Source organism: Pteronotus mesoamericanus, unplaced genomic scaffold (assembly GCF_021234165.1).
Source record: "Pteronotus mesoamericanus isolate MK-2021 breed Mesoamerican mustached bat unplaced genomic scaffold, CSHL_Meso_final scaffold_99, whole genome shotgun sequence".
Classification (NCBI taxonomy): domain Eukaryota; kingdom Metazoa; phylum Chordata; class Mammalia; order Chiroptera; family Mormoopidae; genus Pteronotus; species Pteronotus mesoamericanus.
This window is the reverse complement of record NW_026555330.1, coordinates 4,725,278-4,751,115: the sequence shown is the minus strand read 5'-3', so window position 1 is coordinate 4,751,115 and position 25,838 is coordinate 4,725,278. Positions and strand designations below refer to the sequence as shown.

Genomic DNA, 25,838 nt, shown 5'->3' with positions numbered 1-25,838 from the left:
AAATTACCAAAACTACAGGGAAACTACGAGGAATGTACTACAAACTATATCAGCATGAAAAAGGACATAGAAACTATCAATAAGAGACAAGAGGAAATGAAGAATACAATTTCTGAATTGAAGAACACAGTAGAAGGAATTAAAAGCAGGCTACATGAGGCAGAGGAGCGAATCAGTGAACTAGAGAGTAAGGTAGAAAAAAGCTCCCAGAAAGAGCAAGAAAATGAAAAAAGACTCCAAAAGAATGAAGAGGTCTTTAGGAAAATGCTGGACAACCTGAAACGTAATAATATCCGTATAATAGGGATACCAGAAGAAGAAGAGGAGCAAGGGAAAGAGAACCTGTTTGAAAAAGTAATGATGGAAAACTTCCCTAATTGGAGGAGATAAAAAGTCACACAAGTCCAGAAAGCACACAGTCCCACTCAAGAGGAACCCAATGAGGCCCACTCCAAGACAAAGCATAATTAAAATGGCAAATATCAAAGACAGAGAGAATCCTAAAGGTGGCAAGGGAGGATCAGGTAGTAACATATAAGGGAGCCCCGATAACAGCTAGTAGCTGACTTCTCAACAGAAACACTGCAAGCCAGAAGAGAATGGCAAGAAATATTCCAAGTCATGACAACCAACACTACTCTACCAGCAAGGTTCTCTATTAAAATGGAAGGTGAAATAAGGAGTTTCCCAGACAAAAGAAGGCTAAAAGAATACACTTCCACCAAACCAGTATTGCAAGATATGCTAAAGAGACTGCTTTAAGAAGATGAAGAAAAAGAGTCTATGAATACCCAGTTCCTTTCACAGTCACCAATACGTGACATTACCAATATTTTTAATACTTATTAATCTGATTGTGACAATGCTGTGTTATTTTAATTGTCACTTTATTATTTGTGAAACTAAACCTGTTTTTGTATATTTCCTGCCTACTTCTAATATTTTTTAAAAAGCTTTAAATGACTTTTTAGTATTCTTTATCCATTTTTTGACTAAATGTTTGTAGATTTTTTCCCTCAAAAAAAGAAACTATTAACCCTTTTTTAGATGTGTTGCAAATACTTTCTTATTCTACTACTTGTCCTTTAACTTTTTTATTTGTATATTATTGTATAGTCTTAAATGTTTAATATAGTCATGTTGTCAATATTTTACTTTATAGCTTCTGGGTTTGAATATTTTACTTCAGGGTAAGAAAAATATTATTTCGTATTTTCTCTTAAAACTCCTTTGTTTTTACATACTGATTTTTAACTCACCTGAATATTTTTTGTATAATGTGTGAAATAGGGCCCTATATTTGTTTTATTTCAAGTCATAGTGGTCCATGCACCTTATTTGTTGAATAAGCCTTCTTTTCCCCATGGATCTGAAATATCAATTTAATCATATATTACACTGTTAGATATATACGTTTGTTTCTAGAATCTTCATTTTATTTCATTGATCTACTTGATTATTTTTGTGCTGGTGCCATGTTGTTTTAATTGCTGCAACTTTATAATGGACTTAAAATTTTTAATATTTTATAATGGATTGTGACATTTAAAAAATAAATAAAAATCAATCTGCATTTAAAAAAGAGAAAAAGAAAGAAGGAACTCCTGCCTTTTGCGACAACATGGACAGAACTGGAGAATATTATGCTAAGTGAAATAAGCCAGTGGGCGAAAGACAAATACTGTATGACCTCACCTGTAAGTGGAATCTATTCAACAAAACAAACAAAATAAACCACAGGCATGAAAACATGGAGCAGACTGAAAGTAACCAGAGGGGATGGGGAAGGAGGACAATGGTGGAAAGAAGGGGAAGGGGCTAAACAAAGAACATGTATGAATGACCCATAGACATGGACAACAGAGTGGGAACTGACTGTGGGAGCAGGGGGTGGAGGGTGGATGGGTGGAGGAGGGCAAAGGAGGAAAATTGAGACAACTGTAATGAATAAACATGATTTTAAAATTTTTTTAAAAAAGAAGTGGAGATGTTGGGTGGTAATAGCATCCACGGCTCACTGAGCAGCCAGGATGCAGGCAAGGGACCCAGGTTCAGCCACTCAGGGGCTCGTTCGTTCAGCGGCTTGGCAGAAATCTCTCCAGGTGCCAAAGGTGAGAAGGGACAGCTGTGGCAGCGGCCTCCGGGGACCAGGGCCGGGCCATCAGTGATGCAAACGCAACATCCCCGGCTCAACCGCAGCTGCCCCTCACCTGCCTGAGGGGGAGATGCTGGCCCAGGTCCTGGACAGGTAGCCTCCTTTTGGTTCTTGCTGCCCAATTTATAAAACCCGGCCTTCGGGCGATTCTGTGAGCTCCCTGTATCGGTCAGTAAATTCCGTGTCTCTTGAGTAAAAGCCGGAACAGGTTTCCGCTCTGATGGGGGTGCGTCCCCTGGCTTAACTCAGAGGAGCTGATCCAACTGGTTCTGTTCCTCCCCTCACCCTGCGCAGCAGTCAGCGGCCCAGCTTTCGCGGAGCTCCAAGGGGTCGCCCCCAGACACCTGCAAGTTGCTGAGATGCTTTCAGAAGGTCTGCAAGGTCAACGTTATTTTCACAAGGTTACTGAGACGTCCGCTTTTTCACAACATGGACATTTTCACGGACCATACAATAGCAGTGGCGAGCCAACGGCTGGTGACTGAGCTGGAATGGCGCGTGGCTCCAGACTGTGGCAGGGGCACTGTGCTCTCGCCCCGCGCCCTGGCAAAGAAGCACAGCCAGTTTCACTCCAGAATATCTTTTTTGAAAGAGTAAGAATCATTGATTTTATTAAATCTTGACCCTTCAATGCACTTTCTTTTAAAATTCTATTCTAGTCTTTTGGGGAAGAACCCCCAAAAACACGTCCTTTCAGTAAGAACAATTTTTTTATTCATTGACAAAAACTGAGCTTTCAAGCAAAAATTAAAATTTTAAAAAACTTGTGCCCTCGACCTTGAATTTGAGAGCTTCCTGGTACTGATGACCTTTCTAATGAAATTGTTGGTCATGTTAATGGATAGGATTTTTTGGATATTGTAAAATGAAATGTGCTAATGCTGGGAAAACCACATGATTCCGTGAATAAATATTTTCCAAATGGCCAATGCATGATGTTTTCAAATCATGAATGAGCAAAAGATCTATTCAAAATGCAAGATAGCAATTGCTTTTAATGTAACTGACTATGTACAAAAAGTTCATTGATACAAATTCAGATTCCACACGGCAAATAATCTTTAACATACTGCCCCCTAGCAAGCTTCAATATTGGATCAGAGAAGAGTATCCATAATTATTTCCTCCATTTTCCCTGAGCAAAAGGGGATTTTCTTCACATACTTCAACCAAAACAACATATCACAATAGATTGAATGCAGAAGCAGATATCCCATAGTCTTTTTATCAAGTTAAACATGAAAGAGATTTGCAAAAATGTAAAAATATGGCTGTTCTCCTCCATAACTTTCTGTTTAGGAAATATGAAAATTTTAATTAAAATGTTACTTACATTGACATGTAGTGGGATTACTATTGTTACTTTTAGCTAATACATTAATAACTTTTCAAATTTCTCAGTTTTAATTTTTTATCCTCACTCAAGGACATGCTTATTGATTTTATTTTAAAGATTTTATTTATTTACTTTTAGAGAGAGGGGAAGGGAGGGAGAAAGAGAGAGGGAGAAACATTGATCAATTGCTTCTCGTATGAGCCCTGACGGGGGACTGAACCCACAAATCAGGCATGTGCTCTGACCAGGAATCAAACCCATGACCGTTCAGTGTATGGGACGACGCTCCAACCAACTGAGCCATACCAGCCAGGGCCTCAGCTTTAATTTCTGACTCAGGAAATATCTCCAGATTAGGGTTGCCAGAGTCAGCAAATAGAAATACAAATATTGCATATACGTATACTAAAAAATTATTCATCTGAAATTCAAATGTAACTCGGTGTTCTGTATCTTATCTTGTAACCCTGCTACACATATAATTTACAAAGAAAAGCTCTTTGGGATTCCTAACACTTTTTAAGTGTGTAAAAGGGTCTGGAGACCAAAAGTTTAAGGACTGCTGTCCAAGCATTGGCGTTCTGCCCAAGTCCCCCAACCCACTGTTCATAGGGTTTACAAGATTCCACTACTGTGGATCATTGGTGGTCCCCTGAATCAATGGAGGGGCCACACTCTAGACCGCTCTGTGTTTTCACTACCTGATCCTTGTAAGCCAAGCTTTCTCCCTTTGACAAAGACCCTTGGTCCCTCTGCTCTTTTCTCTCCCATCCAAATAGACTTCTCACCTTCTGCTTGCTCTTCCCCCTGCCCTGGTCTTACTCAGTCTTTGAGAGCAGAAAACCTCATTCTGCAAGCACTCACCAGGCAGTTTTGCCTGGCCCTTAGCTCTACTGCATCTTTGAGTCTTTGCTTCTACTTTAGGTGGGCTGGAGGAAGAGAAACAGCTCTCTGGGGAACCCAGAACAGAGGAGTGGGGAAATGCACAGAAAACAAATTAATATTTTACATAATTCTTAGCTATACTTGCAATGGACTCTCCTCTGAGCCCCTGACCCATACATCCAGCTGCCTATTCCTTATACAGCTCCTCCTACCTGGAACAGCCTCTCACTCAATGCTTGACTCTCTTCTTTTAACTCAAGTCCCGCTGAGCTTAAATGATACTTTCTCAAAGAGGCTTTCTTTTATGTCTCAATCTAAATAAGGATATCTCCCCACAGAGCACCCAATTTCCCCTTCATAGCATTTATCATCATTTTAACTTTATATTATCTGTGTTTGTTTATGTATCACTTGTTTCTCTCAGTTCACGGTAACCAAACAAAAGGGCAGGACCCATGTCTGTTTTGCCCACAACTGAGTGCTCAGTGTTAATTTATTACATAAGTTAATGAGGATAGAAATACATGTACTACTGTTTTTAGACCTTTTTATCCTAATGTAACTATGTAAAGCTATAAATTTTCCTCTAAAAACTGCTTTAAGGTACACACAAATTCTGATATTTTGTTTTCATTTTCATTTCACCTTAAGCATTGTTTAACTTCGCTCATGATTTCTTCAGTAATGCATAGCTTTTTAGAAACATGTGGTTTAATTTTAAATATCTTGAGTTTTCCTAGGTATTGTATAACCGTTGATTTCTAATATAATTACAGGGCAGTCAGGGAACACACTCTATATGATTTCAATACTTTGACATTTATTGAGGCTTGTACCAGTTAGGTGCAAGTGATTGAGAATGTTCTTCAGGTCCCTTATATCTTTACTGATTTTTTGTCTCGTGGTTCTATCAGTTGTTTAGAGAAGGGTTATGCTTCGTGTACTTTGAAGCTCTGTTACTAGGTACAGAAACATTTATGATGGTTAAGCCTTCCTGGCAAGTTGATCTCCTTATCATTATGAAATGTCCCTCCTTTATCTCTGGTAATAATACTTTTTGTCTTCAAGTCTGTATTACCTGATATTTTTCTCTCTCTTAAAATTAAAGTAAAATAGCACCATTTAAACTCCAGCTTTCTGCCCTGCCTGATGTGGCTCAGAGGATTGAGTGCCAGCCTGCGAACCAAAAGGTCACTGGTTTGATTTCCAGTCAGGGCACGTGCCTGGGCTGCAGGCCAGGTCTCCAGTAAGGGGCGCATGAGAGGCAACCACACATTGACATTTCTCTCCCTCCCTTCTCCTCTCTAAAAAGTAAATAGATAAAATCTTTAAAAAATAATAAAATAAACTCCAACTTTCTAACATTTCTTACATTTTTATCTCTCTCTTATTCTCCAATCTCAGTGCTAAGCTGAAACAAATTAGAAAGGTGGCATGAACCAAAATGATTATTTCTTCTAATGCAGAAAGGAGAGGTGTAACCGAGAGGTCGGCCGGCCCCTCCCCTGCGCCCCTGGTGTATAATCACTCACCAAAGAGACTAGCTGTGCAGCCTCCCCATGCTTCCCACATTTGGCTCCGAAAGTTTCTCTCTTGAATCACAAAAACCAGCTTTCTCTGTTTCTAACATTTTTATGCTTTTAACTGTTAAATGTGGGACTTTCAATAATGAATGAAGAGAAAATCATTTCAAGACTAATAAAGCAGGGTTGGCAGACACCTTTTTTTCTCGAAAATCTAACTGTGAACACAATTGTTACAACTTTAACAAGCTATTCTGTCTCATATTGATTCAGGGGTGAATTTCATGGCACTCCAAGGAAATCAAGTTCAGGGTCAACTGAGGTTTTTCTTTGCTTGAACTTTTCAGAGTATCTCTATCCTTGTTATGGGAAACACCTGGCAATATAGATCTTTGGGCTATAATACAATGGGTTTACAGGGGTTACCCTAAACGTTCATGTTAATAAAAAGTTTGGGGGATTTTTTTTTTCAGTAAATTACTATGGTTCAATTGCTGGAGGAAACTATTTCTTGTCTTAGATTGTTTTCAGCCTTCTTGGATGTCTCCAATCCCTGTACTGCATATCTAAGGTCATTAAAAATAAATCAACACCCATTTCCACATGGCATGGGCTTTAAATGTTACACCCTATGATTGTAGGGACCTCCATGAATGCTAATGACCAGCAGCTACCGAGGCGATGACTTGGGAGGGCCACAGAGTCCGTGCCACAGGAGCAGGTTGTCTGCCCTCAGTCACTGCTTTGAGTGAGACATTTTCTTCAGAAGGTTCACGTGACAGCTCACCTGCTACCTATGCCCAGGCAACACCGAGATTTACTAATGGGCTGGAACACATTTGTTCATCTGATTGGCTGTCAGTTCACTAGGCTCCAGTTCCCACCACACTGCCCAGAGCTCTTGCCTGCAAAGGCCTCTCTTCTGAGCTCTGCTCTTCTAGGTGGCAACTTTCCATTATCACCCCAAACAGATGACGCCCAGTCTCCAGCCCTGACCTATTTTTACGAACAATGCATTTTCTATCTCTGGCTTCCAGATGGCTATTCCCACTAGGCTATGATTAGCTGAAACTCAACTTTCCAAATCAAAGTTCATGATCACACCGCCATACAACTAGCCCTGACTTTTCCAATGAGTTATTTCCAGCCACCCTAGGGTTCCTCTCTTCCTTTCTCGTTGAAGACACCACAAAACTCCATTTCTTCCTTTCCAGGCGTAGTGGTCTCAAAAAAAAATAGGACAGGCAGTCTGGAGGATAAAAAGTGAGTAGGTGTGAGGCAGTTGAGCCCAGATCAGCATTTGCTGGCCACCTTCTGTGAGCCAGCTGACACAATCCCCTCCGGTGAAGATGCCGGAACTCCCGTCACACATTTCCTTGCTGGAGGAAGCCGATTCTACTCAGGGCCCTCGCCCCCACTCTGCTGCTTGTTGCCTGTAGGTCTATAACTACTGTAGAATTAGTGCCAGCATGACCTGGGGGTAGAGGCGGGGGGCAGGCAAGATTACTGTAGTTACATCCTCATCAAAGGAATTTCAGAGACGCGGACTCCGAGGCATAGATTAGCAGGCAGCGCCCTTATTAGGAGGAGCCCTTGGGACCACGCCTGTGGAACAGGAGGAGAAGCACACTTGGGCAGAGGCTTCTGCTGGCCCCACCGCGAGCTCTGGAGCGGGGATGACCGCTGAGAGTCATTCAAGTTAGGGCTAAGGGGCCAGGCCTTTAGAGCCGAGCTTTGACCAGTCGGATGTGGCTGCTCCAGGAAGGGTGTGGCCCTCGGCAGTGCAGTTGTCTCCCCCTGAGCAGCGCAGACTGGGCTGCCAGCTGGGGGCGCACTGCCACCACCACTCCGCCAACTGAGGGAGTGGGTCCGTCGTTCCCAAAGGGGGATGGGTGGCACACCACAGTGTTCACCGTGGGCACACTCACCAGAGAGCAGGAGGTGGTGTGGGTGGGCCTCATGGCCAGGTCAGTTGTTGGGACTCCACAGTGACTCATGCAAAATGAAGTTCCAGTGAATAATGGAGGAAAGAGTCCAAAAACAGGGATGAAGAAAAGCTGTGGAGGATATATCATGTGTGAGCTGCCCGTGCATCTGTTAATCCTGTCCTCCGAGGGGCCTGGGAGACCAGAAGCATTGGTGAGGAGGCCAGCAGCATCTCAGATCATCAATCTGTGACTGATTTCCAGAGACCAATGATGCAGTTGGAAGCAGCTGAAATGAGATCCTTGCTATTGATGGAGAAGCAATGGAAGAAGCTGATTTCAGGCACTTCATTGCCAAAGGCAAGATAATCATGGTAGTGATGATGGGCAGGAACGCTGCCATGGCAACCAAAGTGCTCGGATTTGGTCCTCAGGGGCTAATTGACTGTGCATTCCAGGGCAGAGACTGAAGTTGTCCAAAACATCCACTCTCTTGCTCCTTTGGCCTCCTTCCTGCTGTGCGTGGTCACAAGACAACTCCTGGCCAATGAGATGTGAGAAGGGCACGCCTTCCAAGGGGGCAGGGAGTTTGCCAGGTTCACACCCTCTTTCCTACTGTGTGGAGTATGGACACTGGGGACAGTCATCTGGAGCCACAGGAAAAAGTCTTGGCCCTGGACAACCTCTTAAAACTGAGCTGCCATGCTAGCCCCAGACTGCCTGCAGCCACCAGAGAAGGGTCACTTCTCTTTAAGTCACTGTTCTTCGGGGTCTCTCTTACACCCACAAACCTACATCCTACGTTACTTAGGAGCCGGTACCTGAAAGTATGGCACTGATGTCGCAGGTGGCAGGAAAGAATCGCCGCATGCTGGCAATCCGGTGAGGCATGTAATGGCAAAACACATGGCCAAATTGTCACCTGCAATACATTGGCAGGTGTGAAACAAGCCTGTGGTGCTGGAGGACATGGCTGAGAAACAAATCAGAATGTCGGACCGTCTTTGCCTCTCTGCTCTAGAGGAAGCCAGGCTGCCTGCTCTGACGGGTGGAGGGACCCCAGCTCTGCGGAACCAGCGGCTTTCTCTGCAGCCTGCCACCCACACTGCCTGAGAGTCCAAAACTGCGGAGCTTCTGCAGGTCAAAAAGCTAAGCCAGCAGACTCTAGCCACTGAAGGGGAGCATTTATCAAGTAGGGGATGGCCCGGCGCGGGAAATAACTGTGACACAGCCCTGACCTTTCTTTAGCCTCTCCCTTCACAATCTCTCTCCAAAACAAGAGAAGCACCCCAGCGGCCAGGAACGGATTAAGGACACTGCTTCCCCGCACAAGCCTCAAGAGCGCTGCCATTAAGTTGGATGTGGGGTGAAAACTGAGTTGAGCGCAGAGGTCAGTGAGCCAAATGGCTGGAGCCTCGGCTTGAAAATCTCCTATAGTCAGCCTTTGGTACTTACACTGGGAACCAGCCAGAAGCAAATAAGTAGAAAGCCAAAGTTAACACGCGAGCCTGGACCGGACTGGCCAAAAAGATGTGAGGAGGGCACGCCTTCCAAGGGGGCGGGGAGTTTGCCAGGTTCACACCCTCTTTCCTACTGTGTGGAGCACTGACACTGGGGACAGTCATCTGGAGCCACAAGAAAGAGTCTGGGCCCTGGACAACCTCTTAAAGCTGAGCTGCCTGTGACCATTCAACCTCTAAAGCAAGGATCGACATAACTTTTATGAAAAAAGCCAGCTGGTAAATGTTTTAGGCTTTGTGGGCCCGTGGCCATGGACCCACTTCCTGTGTTTGCAGAATCTGCCACTGTGTGAATCGTGGGGATAGGAAGGGCCCCTCCTCTCACCAAAACCAGATACTTCCCACCCCAGAGCCTGAGCAGCTGGCCTCAGGGTGGCCCAGCTCTTGGGCAAGTGACACAATGAAGCAGAACCATTAGAATTCCCTTAGGCAACTCAGTGGTGTGGCCGTGCCCGCTGGCCATGGAGCCGGGCAGCCTGTGGGGACAGTGTGTCCTCACCAGATCACCCCTGTAGTGTGACCCTGGCGGGGCGCCTGCTCCCTCTGTAGTCTCTTCCTTTCTTGTGGGTTCTTGAGAAACTTAACGTGTTTCCCATAAATTCCTTTTCCTCTTACGTCTATTTGTTATTGTCATTTTCTGAAGTTAGAAAACATCGCTGTGACAGTTAAGGATATCCATCTTTATCCATCAGCAGCACAAAAAGAGCACGAAAACATGTGCGAAGGTTTGAAGCTGCCCCAGGGGAGTTTGTGGGCTGAGAAGCTGGAGACAGAATCAAGGAGAACTGAAACATTTCAGGCAGGAAAGGAAAGTGATCTGCAAAAGGGACCCGATGGAGACGGGATGGAGTGGAAAAGTGAGAGAGTGTGTGCAGAGAGAAGGAGTTTCCAGTTCAGCACTTGGATCTGGAATTGTTCTCCTTGTAAATCAGGTTCAAAGGGGGTCGTGGACATCCAGAAGCCATGGGGCACTGTAACCCAGGAAGGGTCATTGGCATGGACAGAGAGGTCACAGAAGACAGGCGCACTGATGAATTTCCACTGAGCAAGCCTTTTTCAGAGCCAATTCCTTTAATCCAATTTAATTTATTAATATGTTTTCCCTATTGTGCAATTTAATGACTTCCAATTTTTTATTCTGGAAATTATTTTCATTGACAATTCTTTTCCAGTTAAGTTTTACATCGTAAAGCTGGTTCCTCATCAGCTTCTGATTACATAATCTCTATAGTGAGAGCACCTGCAGCTGTGAAGTTTGTGCCTTCTGTTTTCTAATCAACTTTTGTAAATTTGGTCAAGTAGATTTATTCTCCTGTTGACTTTCAGCCAGTGACAAATTTTACCAAGTGCACTTTCAACCACTGTCACTTTTATTTATTAATATTTAGAATGACTTGGATACACCCTGAGAACTTGTAATTCTGTCTTGGCTAATCCATGAGAAATAATGAGCAGATTTATAACGCAGAGGGGATCAGGGAGACACGGGGAGGAGGGAGGGAAGAGAGGGAGGGAGGAGAGAGAGGGAGGGGAAAGCAAAGCGAGTGAGGCCCAGACTGGGGAGAGGAGGCTCAGCCACACCCCATCCCTGTCCTTCCTGCCGACCCCCTGCATTTCCGGCCTCTGGCTCCGGAGCAGGTGCCGAGTTGCGCCTCCGGCCCCCTTGTGGCCAGTGGGGCTGCATCACTCCTGCCGTTGCTGGCGGGGACCTCCCGGAGCTCTTGGGCTCTGACCGGGCTCCCCAGAGTGCCCCGCCCCTGGAGTTCCTTCAGTCCAGGCCTCAGAGCAAGGGCAATGCAGAGGAAAGTGATGGGCTTGAAATGTTTATCAGAAATAAACCGTTACTGTCTTAACAGAAGCCCCTGGAATATGGGTTGTTTGTGACTGCAGGCTAACCTGCCTATTTTGATTGCTATCTATTAGCTGTGCAGCTTTGGTGAGTTACTTAGCCCCTCTGATTCTCAGTTTTCTTGTGCAGAAAATAGAGAAAATAACACCTAACTTGCAGGACTCTTGTAAGGATTAGAAATATTGAATTTCAAGTGCCTGGTGTATAGTAGACAATAAATGAGCAATTTTTTTTTTATTATTACTAGTGTAGCTTAGTAGGAATTTCAATCTGGTTGAACTTGGCAATCAGCTGCCTTGTTTTCATTTCTTTCCCTGACTGCTTTAGGATTCAGCCCACGCTGCGGCTAGCAGGGATGACTTGGCCCTGCCTTTGTCCGAGAAAAAGAGAACTAATTTTTGGATGTCATAGATTGGAGCTCTGGTTTTTGTTTTCTGAGCCATTGTCTATTGTGCGAGAAAGGGGGAGCAGGGCTCTTTGTGAGGCTCCGTGAAGGGAGGAGGGCGGGTCAGCGGGGATGAGTTTGGGGAGGAGGCTGATCCTTGTACAGGATCAAATTCCTTCACTGGCCCCCAAAAAGTTGTCTAAGAAAGTCACCCCTTTGTTGCCAGGGGAGCCAAGTGAACAGATGAAGAGGAAGGGCTCTGTGAGGGCCAGCAGCCTCCTTGGTTCAGAGATGGGCCAGGACTGCCAAACGAGGGGCCTTCCCCCCAAAAGACCCTCCCCTTGGCTGCAGCCAGTGGGCTCAGCCTGCAGCAAGTGCCTCCGCTTGGCCTGCCCCTCAGGAGTCACCTGTCATGCAGAAGGGACACGCAGCCAGATCCTCCCTGCGACCACCTTCCAGGCAACCACCTCCTCTGGTGCCCAGAGCCTACTCTGGGCATCCAGGAGGGGGCAGGGCATGGGCATCCTGACCTTCGTGCCCTTCCCTCCATCCCCACCTGCTCCTTCCAAATTCCCTCTAAAGGCATTCAGGGACTGTAAGAACCACAGACTCTTGAATGTGAAGGAAGAATCAGTTTAATTTTAGCAAATGCTTTTGCTGCTCCTGGAACAAATAGAAGCTTGTGCCTTGATCATTAGGGATTGTTGCATGTTTTAAATTATCAGGTCAGAGTCAGTATGACTTATAAAACCTCTGGGCTCCATTCTAAACACACAGCACGCAGAAAGAAACCTACACATCTCCGGCAGTGGGGGCCCTCCCCAAAAAACACAGAATTATCTTCTGGAGGGTGGGTGCCTTGTAGAACAGGCTTCCCCTACTAAGTGGGTGTTCTGGGAACCCATCTATATCAGTGCACCAGCTGGTGGTGTTGTGAGAGGCTGCACTAAGCCTCAGTGAATTTTTTTTTTTTGAAGACTCTTACAATGTGTTTTCCCATTTCATGATGGGTGATTTACAACACACCTGCCCACACCACACAGAATGTTCAGTAGTTTTTGACCAAAACTGGCAGGACCCCTGTACCCTACCCTCCCTATTCACGCGATCTGGCCCTGAGCGACTTTTTTGTTTGTTTCCCTGGATGAAAAAAGTCCTCAAAGGGAAACATGGAAATGTTTTGCTGACATGGAAGAGGTGAAACAAAAAAATGGCAGGAGTTCTAAAAGGCATCAAAATCAAGTTCAAAAACTGTTCTGAGCAGTGGAAAAAACATCTTAATAGGTGTATTTCGTCAAATGGAGAGTACTTTGAAAGTGACTGAAATTTAAACGTGTAAGAATAAATAGTTTTTTATAAATCAATTCCGGGTTTTGGGGGTGGTCTCTGTGCGAATGGCTCCCGGCCGGCCGGCCGTGGCTCCACCAGACCGGCCAGTCTGCAGCGCCCCTGGTGGCCTCCCAGCCATCGCGCCGCGGTGGTCGGCTCAGCAGTGTCCACCAGAGGGCGCCAGTGCTCCTCCGAAGAGAGGCCGCCGCAGTCTTCAAGGATCTAGAGATGCAATGAGGATACAGAAAGCCACGAACGTAAACGTCCACAGTAGCCACCCTGCTTCAGGACCATGCGTTTATCAGAACACGCAGCCCAGGGACTTGGTTTTACACCGAAACCACATCCTCCTGTGGCAGCCCCTCTCCCAAAATAATGAACAATAATAATAGCAATATTAATAATGTATTGGTAATGGCCCTTTGCGGGAGGGTCTTCTGCCCCAGAACAATCTTGTCTCGGCGGCTCCCGATAAGGCATTACCTGCGGGAGGGCTCCTAAACTATGACTTCTCCCTCAAGTATTTGCACAAGTTCAATAATATCTTGTATTTGCCTACTCATCTGGCTTATTATAAGTGCTCTTCCAAAACCTCTCATTTACGTCTCACAGAAATCTTGTGCGGCCCTCTTCACCGACGACCACGCAGGCTTGGCGAGGTCCCTGTGACTGCTGGACAGAATCGCTCTGCCAGCAAACAGCGCCTGAGCTCGGGCTCGCCGCCAGCGCCGGGCTTGCGCGGCAGCCCCAGGCTCTCTGTTTACCTGGTGGCCGGGCTTGCCCGGCTAACGTCGCACTTCCTTCCTGCGCCACGCGGTCACGTGCGCGCCTGCTCGCGGGCGGGGTCCCGGCCGCTGGCTGACAGACGGCGGGCGTGATGAGGAGACTCTGTGCCGGCCACGCTGACATAGCCCCACCGCCTGCGGGGCACAGGGCCCCCTGGACTGTTAGCTGCGGGGGACAGACAGGCTGATCTCTGAGGACGTGGCGCGCAGCTCTCCCATTTCTGAATGGTGCTTGGAAAGCGAAAGGATCAGGGCCGAAAAGAAAGTGCGAAGCCGCCCTCAGCTCTGCCGCCTCCGCCTCCCCTCTGCTGCTGCGGGGCCCCCCTGCCCGGCTACACGCTCGCTGGTTCGGCCGGCGATTGCTGCTGAGAGCTGGGCAGGTGTCTGAGTGTCGCGGCCGCCTCAGGGGATCCCTGCGCTGCAGAGGCCGCGTTCCAGACGCCACCCCGTGGCCCCTGCCTCTGTGCTCTTTCCTCCTGGACCTCCCGTCCCACAGGCTGGGAGGACTCAGTCCTCGGCCACCGGGAGGAGCTCCGCCCTCCCTGTTTAATTTCTCCCCAGATGCCACACTTTCGAAGTCCAGTAATGAATCTATTGTAATGATCAGAGTGATTGTACTAAAGGAAGGGAGACCATGGAGTTTCCGGAAAGCCTTACCTAACAATACCCTCGCAAGTGAAAAACAAGTGTGAGCGCTCTCATGTGCTGCGTTTTCCTAGAGCCGGCTCCAAGGTTTTCCCTCAGAGCTTGGTCCGCGCTCTTTGTCAAAGGTGCTGCAGTTCTCTGTCCTCGGGGAGGTGGGGATGGGGTGGGGTGGGGGGGTCTCCTGAATCCTCAGAAGGAAGGGGCTCTGAGGAGGAAGCTTGGAGCCTGAGGGGGCCCATCTCCTGGGCCCATAAATGCCCCTGCCAGGCTGAGCCAGGACAGGCGGGGCACAGACGGGCAGCCTGACCAAACGGTGCTCTGTGGGGCCGCCATCCCTGAGGTCCTGCAGACCGACTCTTGGCCCCTGGGGCACAACTACCCTGAAGTCACCTGGCACAGACTTGCTAGGAAGGCCTCCAGCCTCAGAGCCCTGGCCTTGGGGGCGGAGAGGGGCCTTCCTCTCCGTGGCTGACCCCTCAGCGAGGAGGACGCTGCCGCGGCCCGCCTTCTCCGGGCTGCCCTCCCCCCGGGCTGTGGGCACCGCCGGCAGCACTGCGAGCTGGCCCCGCAGCCTGGCGCGGCTCCAGCGCCTCGGACAGTCCCCGCGGCCTCCTGCTTCCCTCTGCCTCTCCACTGCAGAGCCACGCCTCGGGGTCTGGGATGAACTGCCATCAAAGACCAGGGCTGAGACAAAACAAGTTTCTTGTCTTTCGGGAAACAGTCGGAATACACAGGGGATCCAGGTAGGGGAGTGAGCCCTCCTTAGCACGTGGTCGCCACGTGCAGCTCTTGCCAGTGACCCAGCCAACCGGCAGGAGAGGCCGAGCACGCAGGCAGGCCCTTCGGTGCACGTCTTGCTGGCAGGACTTGGTCTGCCGCCAGGTCTGCGGCTCGGCGGCCAGGTGCCCGGGTGAACCTCTCGCTGTGGGAAAGGGGACGGCAGGCACGGAGGGACCCAACGCTCAGAGAAACGGTTGTGTGAGGCCAACCTCTGCCACACAGAGGAAAATCTGCCTTTCTGCCTTGTCCCGCCTTGGCCGCCAGAGGAACGAGGGGTTTCAAACCTCCCTGCACGCAGAAGGGGAGGGGGCCGCGACCCTGGGAGGGGCCCGGCCTCTGATGGCGACGAGGATTGCTTCACCAGATTCCTCCCGCGGTGTCACCACCCAGCCCCCTGGCCCGCCCTGTTACATAACTCATTGTCACATCACCATTGTCACAGCGCTCATAGTCACATCATTCGTCATTCGATTTCAGAATCCTGCCTTCTCTCCAAAAGAGGCGCTGCCACAGGGCGCCCTGAGGCTGTCGCTGCCTCTCCCTCCAGGGCTTTCCCCAGCCTCCTCCCAACCACCTGCTCTCCCCTTCCTGCCACGGGGCCAGGAGGTGTTGGGGCCATGTGGGGGCAGAGGGTGTGGAGGTCCGCTGGCCTTCGGGCCGGCCCCTCTCGGGTCGCCCGCCTGTGCAGCTCTCTTGGCTCTGCGTCTGGCCCCGCCGGGGAGGCGGCCTTCTGTGTCCAAAGCAAGCAGCAGAGGACAGGGCGCAGTCCCAGAAACGGCGAGCACAAGCCCTGTCGCTGTCCCACGCGCCTGGCAGCCCCGGCGGCCCTTCGGGCGCTGGTTCCCAGCCCGGGCAGGGAGCCGCCTCTCGGGAGTGGTGGCGAGTGCTGACTCCCGCAGGCTGGGAGGGCAGGGAGCTGGGCACCATGGACCCTCCCGCCCCTACACGCACTCTTCAGTCACGTGGAGGAATGGCCCAGAGAAACGCTCACACCGAAGGGTTTAGCAGTGCCTTCCTGTGCCGAGGGGCAGGGTGGCATCGTGGTTACGTGCAGGGACCTAAGTCAAGCTAACGGAACTGAAATCTAAGATTTGCCTCGTCCTGGCTCCGGGGCTTGAGCCCAGCACTCAGCCCCTCTGCGCCTCCGTCCCTTGCTGTGTGTAACTGCGCCTGAGGACCGTGCTCAACGCACCGCCAGGTTGTATCACGAGCGGCTGTCCCGGATCGCCCGCGGATGCTCTCTTCCCCTGCGCAGATTTGGAGGAGTTGAAGAGAAAGCTGCCACTTTCTAGGTTCAGCAGCCTCAAGTGGGACAGAACCTTTGACACCAAAGCCGTGACAGGGGGCCTCTCACTGCCGGTACTTCAGCATGCGGACGGCTTCCTGTGCAGCCTCAGCCCAGGAGGGCACCTGCGGTCACGGACCATTCGTCCTCAGTCCCTCCCGGCCACTGCGTCTCTCTGCGGTCACTCAGCTCAGGTTCCCTTCATAATTCCAGGAAAAGAGATGGCAGGACTTTGCTAAGCACCTTCATGGAGTCTCCTGCCAGGTACAAAGATGCGGCACTGGTGACCCATCACCAGCTAACCAGATGCTACTGTAACCGGCTGTAAATCGTAAGCATGACCAACGCCCCGCGGCCGAAGTCCCTTGTAAAGTGCATCACAGCCCCTTTTGGGAGGCTCCCCTCTTGCCTCCCCCAAGGCTTTGGCTATCACTTCACCAAATCCATCCTCTCGCCTCTTGCCTCTCAAGACAAATGTATCTTTCTGAAAATTTCCTGGCCTCATGATCAACTAAAACATTCCTCCAAGAAACGTATGGCTTAGAACCTTCATGAAATGAAGGGGTCCTGAAGCGGTCCCATTGGAGAGGAGTTAGGTGGACAGGCTTAAGACATTAGGGATAGCCAGAGTGGTAAGAACTACTGATGCCCAGGAGAACGGAAAATGCCAAGAGGCAGAAACTTGCCTTCAAAGAACAGACTCTGCTGTTTATTTCAATGCAGGTAGTTTACACAACTGGGTGGAATGAGGACTCGGACAGACTTCCAATCACGACAGGTAGCTTTATAGAGCCAGTCTGTGCATCTCCACCCAAATGGGTATCATTAGCTGCTACTGAGGTTCATTAGCTGACTTCTTGTGCAGATTAGCACCGAACAGTCATGTGCTAGCCTGCGTTGTCTGCTGAGTTGAGAGAAAGGGGGTGTGCATGCAGATGGAGGCGGGGAAATAGAGCTGTGGGCTGCACTGGGCCATGAGGCCTGCTGGATGGAGAACTTATATGGTGGGCAGAAGTGGGTTTACCATGGGCGGGGGGGACACGTTTATTCTGGTATTATTGTTTGCTGTGTCCTTTATTTGTATTTCCATATAACTGTAAGCCTATTTTTGCCCACCCTGTATATGGAGGCAGCTAAGAAATTGCTGCAAGTGTGTTATGTAAGACATTTCAATTGGGTTTTCTTCTGTTGGCAAGTGAATAGAAAATGGGTTGGTAATTTCACTTTTACTATTCATTGGGAGGAAATAGGGAGGGAGTTGGGTGAAATTAAGTATTCCTCCTATGGTTAGAATTAGTTTATAAAAGCCATTTGTCCTTGGAGGACTTTTTAATAAAAGGGTTTTTTTTTTAAAGATTTTATTTATTTTTTAGAGAGAGAGGGAAACATCGATGTGAGAGAATAAACGATCGGTTCTCTCACACACCCCCAAACGGGGACCTTGCCCACAACCCAGGCATGTGCCCTGCATTGGGAATCAAACCAGCGACCCCTTGGTTCGAGGCCGGCACTCAACTCACTGAGCTACACCAGCCAGGGCAAAATAAAATCTTTTTAAAAATTTAAATAAAGCTTAGCCCCTTCCAGTGTTTAGGACACAAGAATTAGCAGCAGTTGTCCTCTTTAACACTTCATGATTTCGTGCTTTTAATTCCATACCCCATCCCCAACTAAACCTTATTTTGAAGATTTTCAAGTCTCCAAAAAGTTGAAAAAACCCATCTACTTTTCACTAAGGTTCCAGTTATCCTGCTTCGTTTGCCCTATTATACTTTACACATACACACACACACAAATTTTGCCTCACCATTTCAAAGTTAACAGGATGACCCTTCATCCCTAGGTATTTGTGTGCACCTCCTAAGAAAAAGGACATTCTCCTATATAAGCCCACGTCCATTACCATACCTAAGAAAATCACATTCCATAGCACATAAGAGTTCATATGCAAATGTCCAGATGTCCCTAAAATGTCTTTAATGGCTCGATTTAAGTCAAGTTCAAATCTAAGTCATGTATTGCATGTTGTTTGATCTAGAACAGTCTCCCCATATGTTTTACACTACAGTTTAAGAATTCACATCAGGTGTCTTTGTGAATGCCCTAAATCCATTCAACTTTTATCTAATTATCCCACATGACAAGATTCAGGTCAAATACTTTTGGGAAAAATGCTACAGGTGATCAGGTGGAGCATTAAGCAACTTACTTTCTTGCTAGCTCAGCAATACATTAAAACAATTTTAAAAAATTAATCTAATCCAGCATCAGGAGAGGTCCTCAGTGCTCTCTTGCCATACTGTTGGAAGCAGGTGTCCTTTTGTATTCTTTCCAGGTCACCAGCAGCCACACCTTTACAAGTAAAATAGTGATGTATTTACCACCACCTGAGGACAGGTAACATGAAAAAGGGAAACTTGAGACAAAACCACGCATTAAGTATTGTAGCCTACCAATTCATCTTTGAATCTGTTATTCCCTAAAAATCTAGAGCCTAATAGGAGTGTTTGTTGGAATATAGATGTCTAAGGATCAATTAAATTAGTGAAAGGCGAGCTAAGTATTTAAGAGCTGAGGATATTTAAAGTCTTGGGGTCCTATAGTCAAGTCTTTTCTTACTGCATCAATAAAAAGGGGAAAATTACATTTTTAACCTGCCCGTTTTCACAACAGTAGGAAGAAGAAATAGGAAAAAGGAAGCTGTTGAGGCTATGGGTCAACCCTGTACTATAAATGGTCTTGTGTCCACATTAACTCCATGAGCTGGATATGACTGCCCTCATTTCCCAAATAACCAAAGTGAAACTCGGAGTTCACACAGGTTAATTGGTAAACCTGTTTACCATTTCAAGCCGAAGGGTTCAAACCAGTCCACCCGCTGGGCAAAACCTATGCTTTTTCCACTACACAAAATGCATCTAGAAAGGTAACACTTAGCAAGTTCCAGTCTGATGTTTTACTTGGTTATTCATGGCCACAACTTATGTATAACCTAAAGAAAAAATACACCAAAGTAAAATTTCTTGGAAAAAAAGTCTCTACTCATTCACTGTACTCTTGTTGCTATTCAAAGCAGAACAGCCCTTACCAAGGTCGTGCATGACTTGATGTTGCTAAGTCCAGTGGCCACTGGATTTTTACTTCATCTCTTGCCCTGACACTTAGTATCACTGATACCTCACACTCCTTGGAACCTTTTTCTCTTCTCTTCCATTACAGTTCTTTGGCTTTGCTCCAGGACTAATCCATGGTCTTTTTTCTTTTTGTCCACCTTACATGTTTCTTCCGCTCTCCTAAGTATCCTGCTCTTCTCTTACTGTGAATGTCCTACTGCCTTTACACCGTTTTCAGTTCCTCCTTATTACACTGGCAGCTCACCTCCACCGCAGGCCTACTGTGTGCTGGGCACACGCAGTGATGAATAAAGGACTTCCAGGCTCTTCTGCAGCTCAGGGATTTCTTAAAAATACCAGAACCATGGACATCTGCTCTTCAATTCTCCACAGGTACCTTAAACTCCACATATTTCCAAATTGAACTCACTCTGCTCCACTCAATCTATTCCTTTCTCCCCTTTCTATTATTTTCATAGGTACCATACACAAAATATGGCTTGGGCAACCCCATGGCTTCAATTATCGGTCTATTTTACTTTCTTAACCTAAAGTTTGACTGCTATTTCCCGTTTCCACTGCCAGGTAGCTTAGTTTAGGCTCACCTGCATTACCCACAGCCTACAACTGCCTATTTCCAACCTGCTTGGTAGCACTTTTAACTCCACAGTTCAAACAGTTTTCCAAAAAGGGAACTCTGATTATATCAACTCTCCAAGCCCCATTCTGCTTCCAGTTCTTCAGGGGCTCCTTGCTGGCCTCAGGGTAAGCGCCAAACCCTTTAACAGGATTTTCAAGAAAGTGCCTGAAAAGGACCCACCCTCCTCCGTTTCTCCCAGCTTAGTGTTTTCCTACTCCAATTTCATCTCTGAGTCCAGCCAAACTGAACTTTTCAGGTCCTGAAATGCAAACGTATTCTCTTTTCTTTTCAGGCTTCTATGCATTTTAGTCTCTCTTCACTCTTTGCCTGGCCCACTGTTCTACCTTTCATGAGAGAGCACTGACCGCCCCACCCCGGCCTTCCCCACGTGGTCCTGCGCTACTCCGAGTTAACCCCAGCGCAGCACTCCTCATTCTCACAGTGTCCAAAATGCTTGTTTGCTGCTCTGTCTCCAGGGCCTGCATGCAGTACACATACTTTTAATGAATTTAAATGATTAAGTCTCAAATCAATGAGAAAGAAAAAAAGAAATTCATTTGAAAACTTTTTCAATTTTCTAATTTAATAGAAATAACCAAAACAATGTGGCTTTCAAACAAGAATTTAAACTAATCTAGTACAACTTCTACAACACATTCCAGAGCATTATAACAAGAAATATTTACAGGCAGCTAATGTATTAAATAACCATGAAAAGAAAATCTTGTCTTTATTACACACCAGCAAAAAACACAGGAACGGAACAATTAGAAACTGCAACTTTTTAAAAAAAATTAAATATGATTATTTAGAGAATACAATACCACAGAAACAGCACTTTTTCTTTAAGAATCATACTGAAGGGTAGTTAACTATGTGCAAAAATAATAGGAGTTGTGGTGGTAGTAGTAGTAGTAGTAGTAGTAGTAATAGTAGTAGTAGTAGTAGTAGTAGTAGTAGTAGTAATAAAAAAAATAATGAGGGAAGGAGACCAGTTGAAATACTGGAAGCAAGGAACTAGTAAGGCTATGAATTTGACCCTTTCGTGTGTCAGTTATTTCTACATAGAAAATTAACAGGCTTTCAGATTGCACAAATCTTTTCTGATAGGCTTATAGACATCTTTTGCTTATTTAAAACATAGTAAATGCCTACATTTTTCAGACCAGGAGCAGACATGCATTTCGTTCTTAAGATTGAAATTCAGGCCACACTTGAAAGGGAATATTGCAGTGGCACCCAGAAAATCATCTCTGTGCCTTCCACATACAAATTTGGTGAATTTAAAAGAACAGCTTTTTTTTAATTTTAAAGATCACTTGCTACAAGATAGCTGAACTTAATTTTGTACATTTTGTAGTTTGATTATGACAAATATATCCAAATGGAGTTAACTGTGTTTCTCTGATACAATAAAAAATATATATAAAAGACCACAAAGGCAAACACAAGGAACCAAGATGGAAGAAATGCTATACATGCATTTTGACCAAGTAAAAGAAACCATTATATCCCAGAGTACATGTTGAAATCTGAAATGTCTATGTAAACTGAGGCATATAAATTTTCTTAAAAAAGTACCTTCAATTTTTTTTACTCAAACACCTACTTTTAAAAAAATATGCAACTTTCCCCAATTTTTAAAATAAAATGCCACAATATATTGTCATTAGCTCCAGCATACATTTAATTTTCTTAATTTTTAAAAGATAGACTGGGTGATATGCATACAAACTTTCCTATAAAATCACCATCCAGGAAAGGATTATGACATGCGTAGGCAGCAGACTTAAAGCAGTGTTATTGCTTTATCAAGGAGGAGATAACTGTGAGAAGTAAAACATCTGGTCGGCACAGGATCAGACTGTGACACACCTTGAAAACCTTGGATCACCTTCAGCAGATTATTAATACAGATGGTATGAGTTAAGAATTCATAGTATGAATTCAGAACTTAATTGTTTTAATTAAGAGAGCTGGGGTGGATAGATTTTTATGAAGCTACTCACTGATCCAGTGCTGATTATGCAAATAAGCAGTGCTAACAAGAAGTGAGATTTCATTACTTCATGTGTTATATTTTGAGTTGGGAGGAGGTAAGGAACTTAAAAGGTCAAGGGAGAGGGAACAACAGCATCTGCTCCCATTTTTGGACACTAAGAGACTGTTTAGTAATATATGGTGGGCCACAATCCAAGGGCATAGTCAGAAGACCTAAATCTATTAACTTATTAATGCTAATCACTAATAATTACATGGCAGGATACCTGCTGAGGTAATTAATAAATCTACAGTTTGCACACTGTAAACCTGTTGCTTCTATTTAAAAACATTATTTCTTTGGATTAACGAAAATTTTTAAAAACCATTAACAAAAAGTGAGAATTAACTGACTTTAAAATTTATTTAAAATTCCTTTAGATAAGAAATAGAAGTCAGAAAGTACCTTGTTGATTCCAAAAAGGATAGTTTCAACAATGGATCCAATGCCTGATCACTTCTCTGCGGTCATGATTTGATGTTTTTATACAGAGCATGACCTACAATCTAACCGTTTGGAACACACACATGCTTTACCTTGCAAAGTAATTCCTACAGTGAATTAGTTCAGGTAAGTGCTGAAGTATACAAATTTAGGCCAGTGAAACCGACTAAGGAACATTTTGTTCTTAGTGTTCTAATAGGAGATAGAAACTGAAATATGGCAAAAACTTTGCAAGCCTTTAAGAAAACATTAACATCTCCAAATCTAAAATACTACCTTTTAATGAAGAATACAAGTGCCAGAGAGTATCAAAAGAAACTGCCTTCAGGAACTGATATTCAACGTTTGTCTTTTTAAAACCTAATAGGAAAACACGTAAGACATCTTAGATACCAAGTTTTTACACTTTTCAACAGTTATATTAGCGCTGAACAGATCAACTTAGAAACAGCTTAGATCAGTTAATCAGTGTGCAAGAAAAAAGCTTTAAATGAAATCTAAGTAAACACCTTCGTTTGATGGTAGTTAACTGATGGCTATTTATTAACGGTAATTCCTCAGCAGTATGAATTATCTTCTGTTAATAGAAAAGGAGCCCATTAAATGTTGACAATAAAGTGGCTTTTTAAGAACCAATCTTAAAACAAAGGGGAAAAACCCCATCTAACATGGAAATGTCTTTAAGGGAACGCATTATCTTTTAAGGCCCCAAATATTGAGAAATAAGTATTTACTTAAAATTTTGTTTCTTCCGCCACTGGTAGAAACTATATATATATGACTTATCTAATAACTGTGAAAGAGCGAGTATTAAATGTTAGACAAAATAAAGCTATACTGCTACTCGTCACTTTCGGGAAAAAAAAATGTGCCCTTAAGGTACGTCTCCTGATAAATTGAAATCACAGATATTGCAGGAAAGGGGGAATGAGAATTAGGTAATAGTATTTTTAAACAATTTTCTCCTTCTTGTAAGGAACTCTTCATAGGAATTTGAAATTTGAGTAAAGTAATAAAACAGTTAGGGATATGGTTTTAACTTACAACAAAACCGAAAGAGAAGCTGAAAGGAAGCTGGAGAATGAGGTCAATAGCAGTAACAAAATCAACACTGTTTAAATATACCATCAGAAGGCTTGAATCACATTCCTGTTTACCCCCACCACTTGTTAAGAAAAGAAAAACAACCCAAAGGAGTTTGCGTAATAATTTCTTTAGAACACTTTATTTAATTCAATATGCACTAAAAAATATTTACCTCTTAGACAAGTATGTGAAATAATTTCTTCTGAGTAATCTGTCTGAACTGCTTAAACTGGATTTTTTTAAAAGGCAAACAATTTGCCACAAATCTGCTGATGTCTGAAAATATCTAATGGAGAGTCTTCTATTTTGGTCACTTTATATTCTAATGTGTCCATACAAAAGTAGGACTAAAATTTTAAATCCAAAAAAAAAAAAAAAGAGATGCCTGTAGGTACGCAGTCTAAAACACACATCTTCAATATGAGCATTAGAAATGAAGAGGAGAAAAATGAAACAGAGCCAAGGTGGTTTATCTGCCTCGGGTGCCAAAGTCAGGGCGTACAGGTGGGATTACTCCCCTGACCATTTAAGTGGGAACTGGCGCATTTTCAGGATTTACTTACAGGTCTTTTCTGTCTGTTAGGCTCCCAGTCCATGCAAATGTCCCACTTGGTGGACAGATGAGTAATCTAACCCCACCAGGTTTATTTCAATATTTTGATATTTTAATAATAAGCTGCTTCTGAAGATTTTCTGAGAAGTCTGTTCTCTATTAAAATAACATAGAACTTCAAAATATGAATGTGAACATTAGAAATAGACAGCATATATTACAAATCCATTCTTGATAGGAACATTAGTAAGAATACACATTAGCTTAAAAAACAGGCTCAGCAAATGTTGCTGATCTGCCAGAAGTTTTAGTTCACTATTTACAAATAAGACAAAGTGAAATACAGAAAATTTTACACATTTGGTAGTTGACAGATTTACTGTTTGCCAATAGTGGTCTATCAGAAAACTGGTACGAAGGAAGACTGGATAAGAGCCAGCTGTCACCTTCTCAATCAAATTTAAATACACAGAAAACTAGGTTAATTTTAAAACAAACATTCTGCCTTTCATGGGAATAACTGTGTGAAACGGTGATTTGGCTGAGGTGCAAGTCTGTGGAAGTGTTTTCTGGAAATGATTATTGTAATTATATGATCTGCTACTGGAAAGTTTCCATATTTATTTCAGTAGACCATTAAAGTTGATTAAATGATGATCAATGGTCATGTTTCCTAGACTCCAAGTATGAACAGAAATAACACTACTGCTGAATTCTTTAAAACAATATAAAAACTAAGGCCCAAGGGCATCAAAATGAGAAACAATGTAAGTGTATGATTCAATGTACATGTGCATTGACATCAAAAATGGAATCTGAACAACTTTGACTTTAACTAGAAAACAAGCCAGTGCATGTGTGTGTGGAGGGGGAGGCATACACGTTGTTTTAGTAACTGCGCATGATGGTCCAAAGAAACAACTGATCAAGCGACATGACCCTCAAGTGTTTATACCCAGCATCCTGTACCAATCAATACCACAGGCATCAACACCTGCCAATTCTAACGGTCAGAACTCTTATTTTTAGTAACAGAAATCTTTGTATGAATTCACTTTTGCTTTCTATTTTACTTTTAATGGTGCAAATAGAGTTCTCTCCCCTTTTCTTGACAAGAATGTGTTTTCTGTCCATTATTTCAATCTAATACTATGTAAAAGCTATCAGCTTCTTCAAAGATGTGCCCACTATAGGCAGATATTCCAGAAACACTTAAATAAAAGTGTTTTCTCTTCTCTGTTTAAACAGTTGATTTAAGTTCATGTCATTTCATTTTATATGTATTGGTCTGTCATCTGACTTTAGGCGTTTTCTGCGGGGTTGTATAAAGTCTTCATCAGAGTCCTCAGTTACCTCACCATCATCCTCTTCCTGCTCAAACTCTGGCAAAGGTGCGAAGGTCCTGTCTGAGTAGATCTCTGTGAGTTTATCTTCAAAGTACAATGCAACTGCTTTCCCTGCCTGAGCTACTTCTGAATCAGCCTGCAAGCAAAAGATAGGAATATTCACCTATTGGTAATGCATAATCTTTCACCAAGTTTGCATGGTCTGAAAAGCTT

General features: G+C 44.8%; 1 protein-coding gene across 2 annotated transcripts in view; it reads right to left on the bottom strand.

Moving 5' to 3' along the window:
* Window positions 1-20,762: 20,762 nt before the first annotated feature.
* TRIM33 (tripartite motif containing 33) overlaps window positions 20,763-25,838 on the bottom strand; it is a 111,218-nt gene continuing 106,142 nt past the window's right edge. For both annotated transcript variants that reach the window (XM_054564897.1, XM_054564898.1), the window contains one exon: window positions 20,763-25,761. In XM_054564897.1, the coding sequence (XP_054420872.1) occupies window positions 25,549-25,761 (213 nt within the window). In that variant the 3' untranslated portion in view covers window positions 20,763-25,548. The remainder of the gene's footprint in view (window positions 25,762-25,838) is intronic.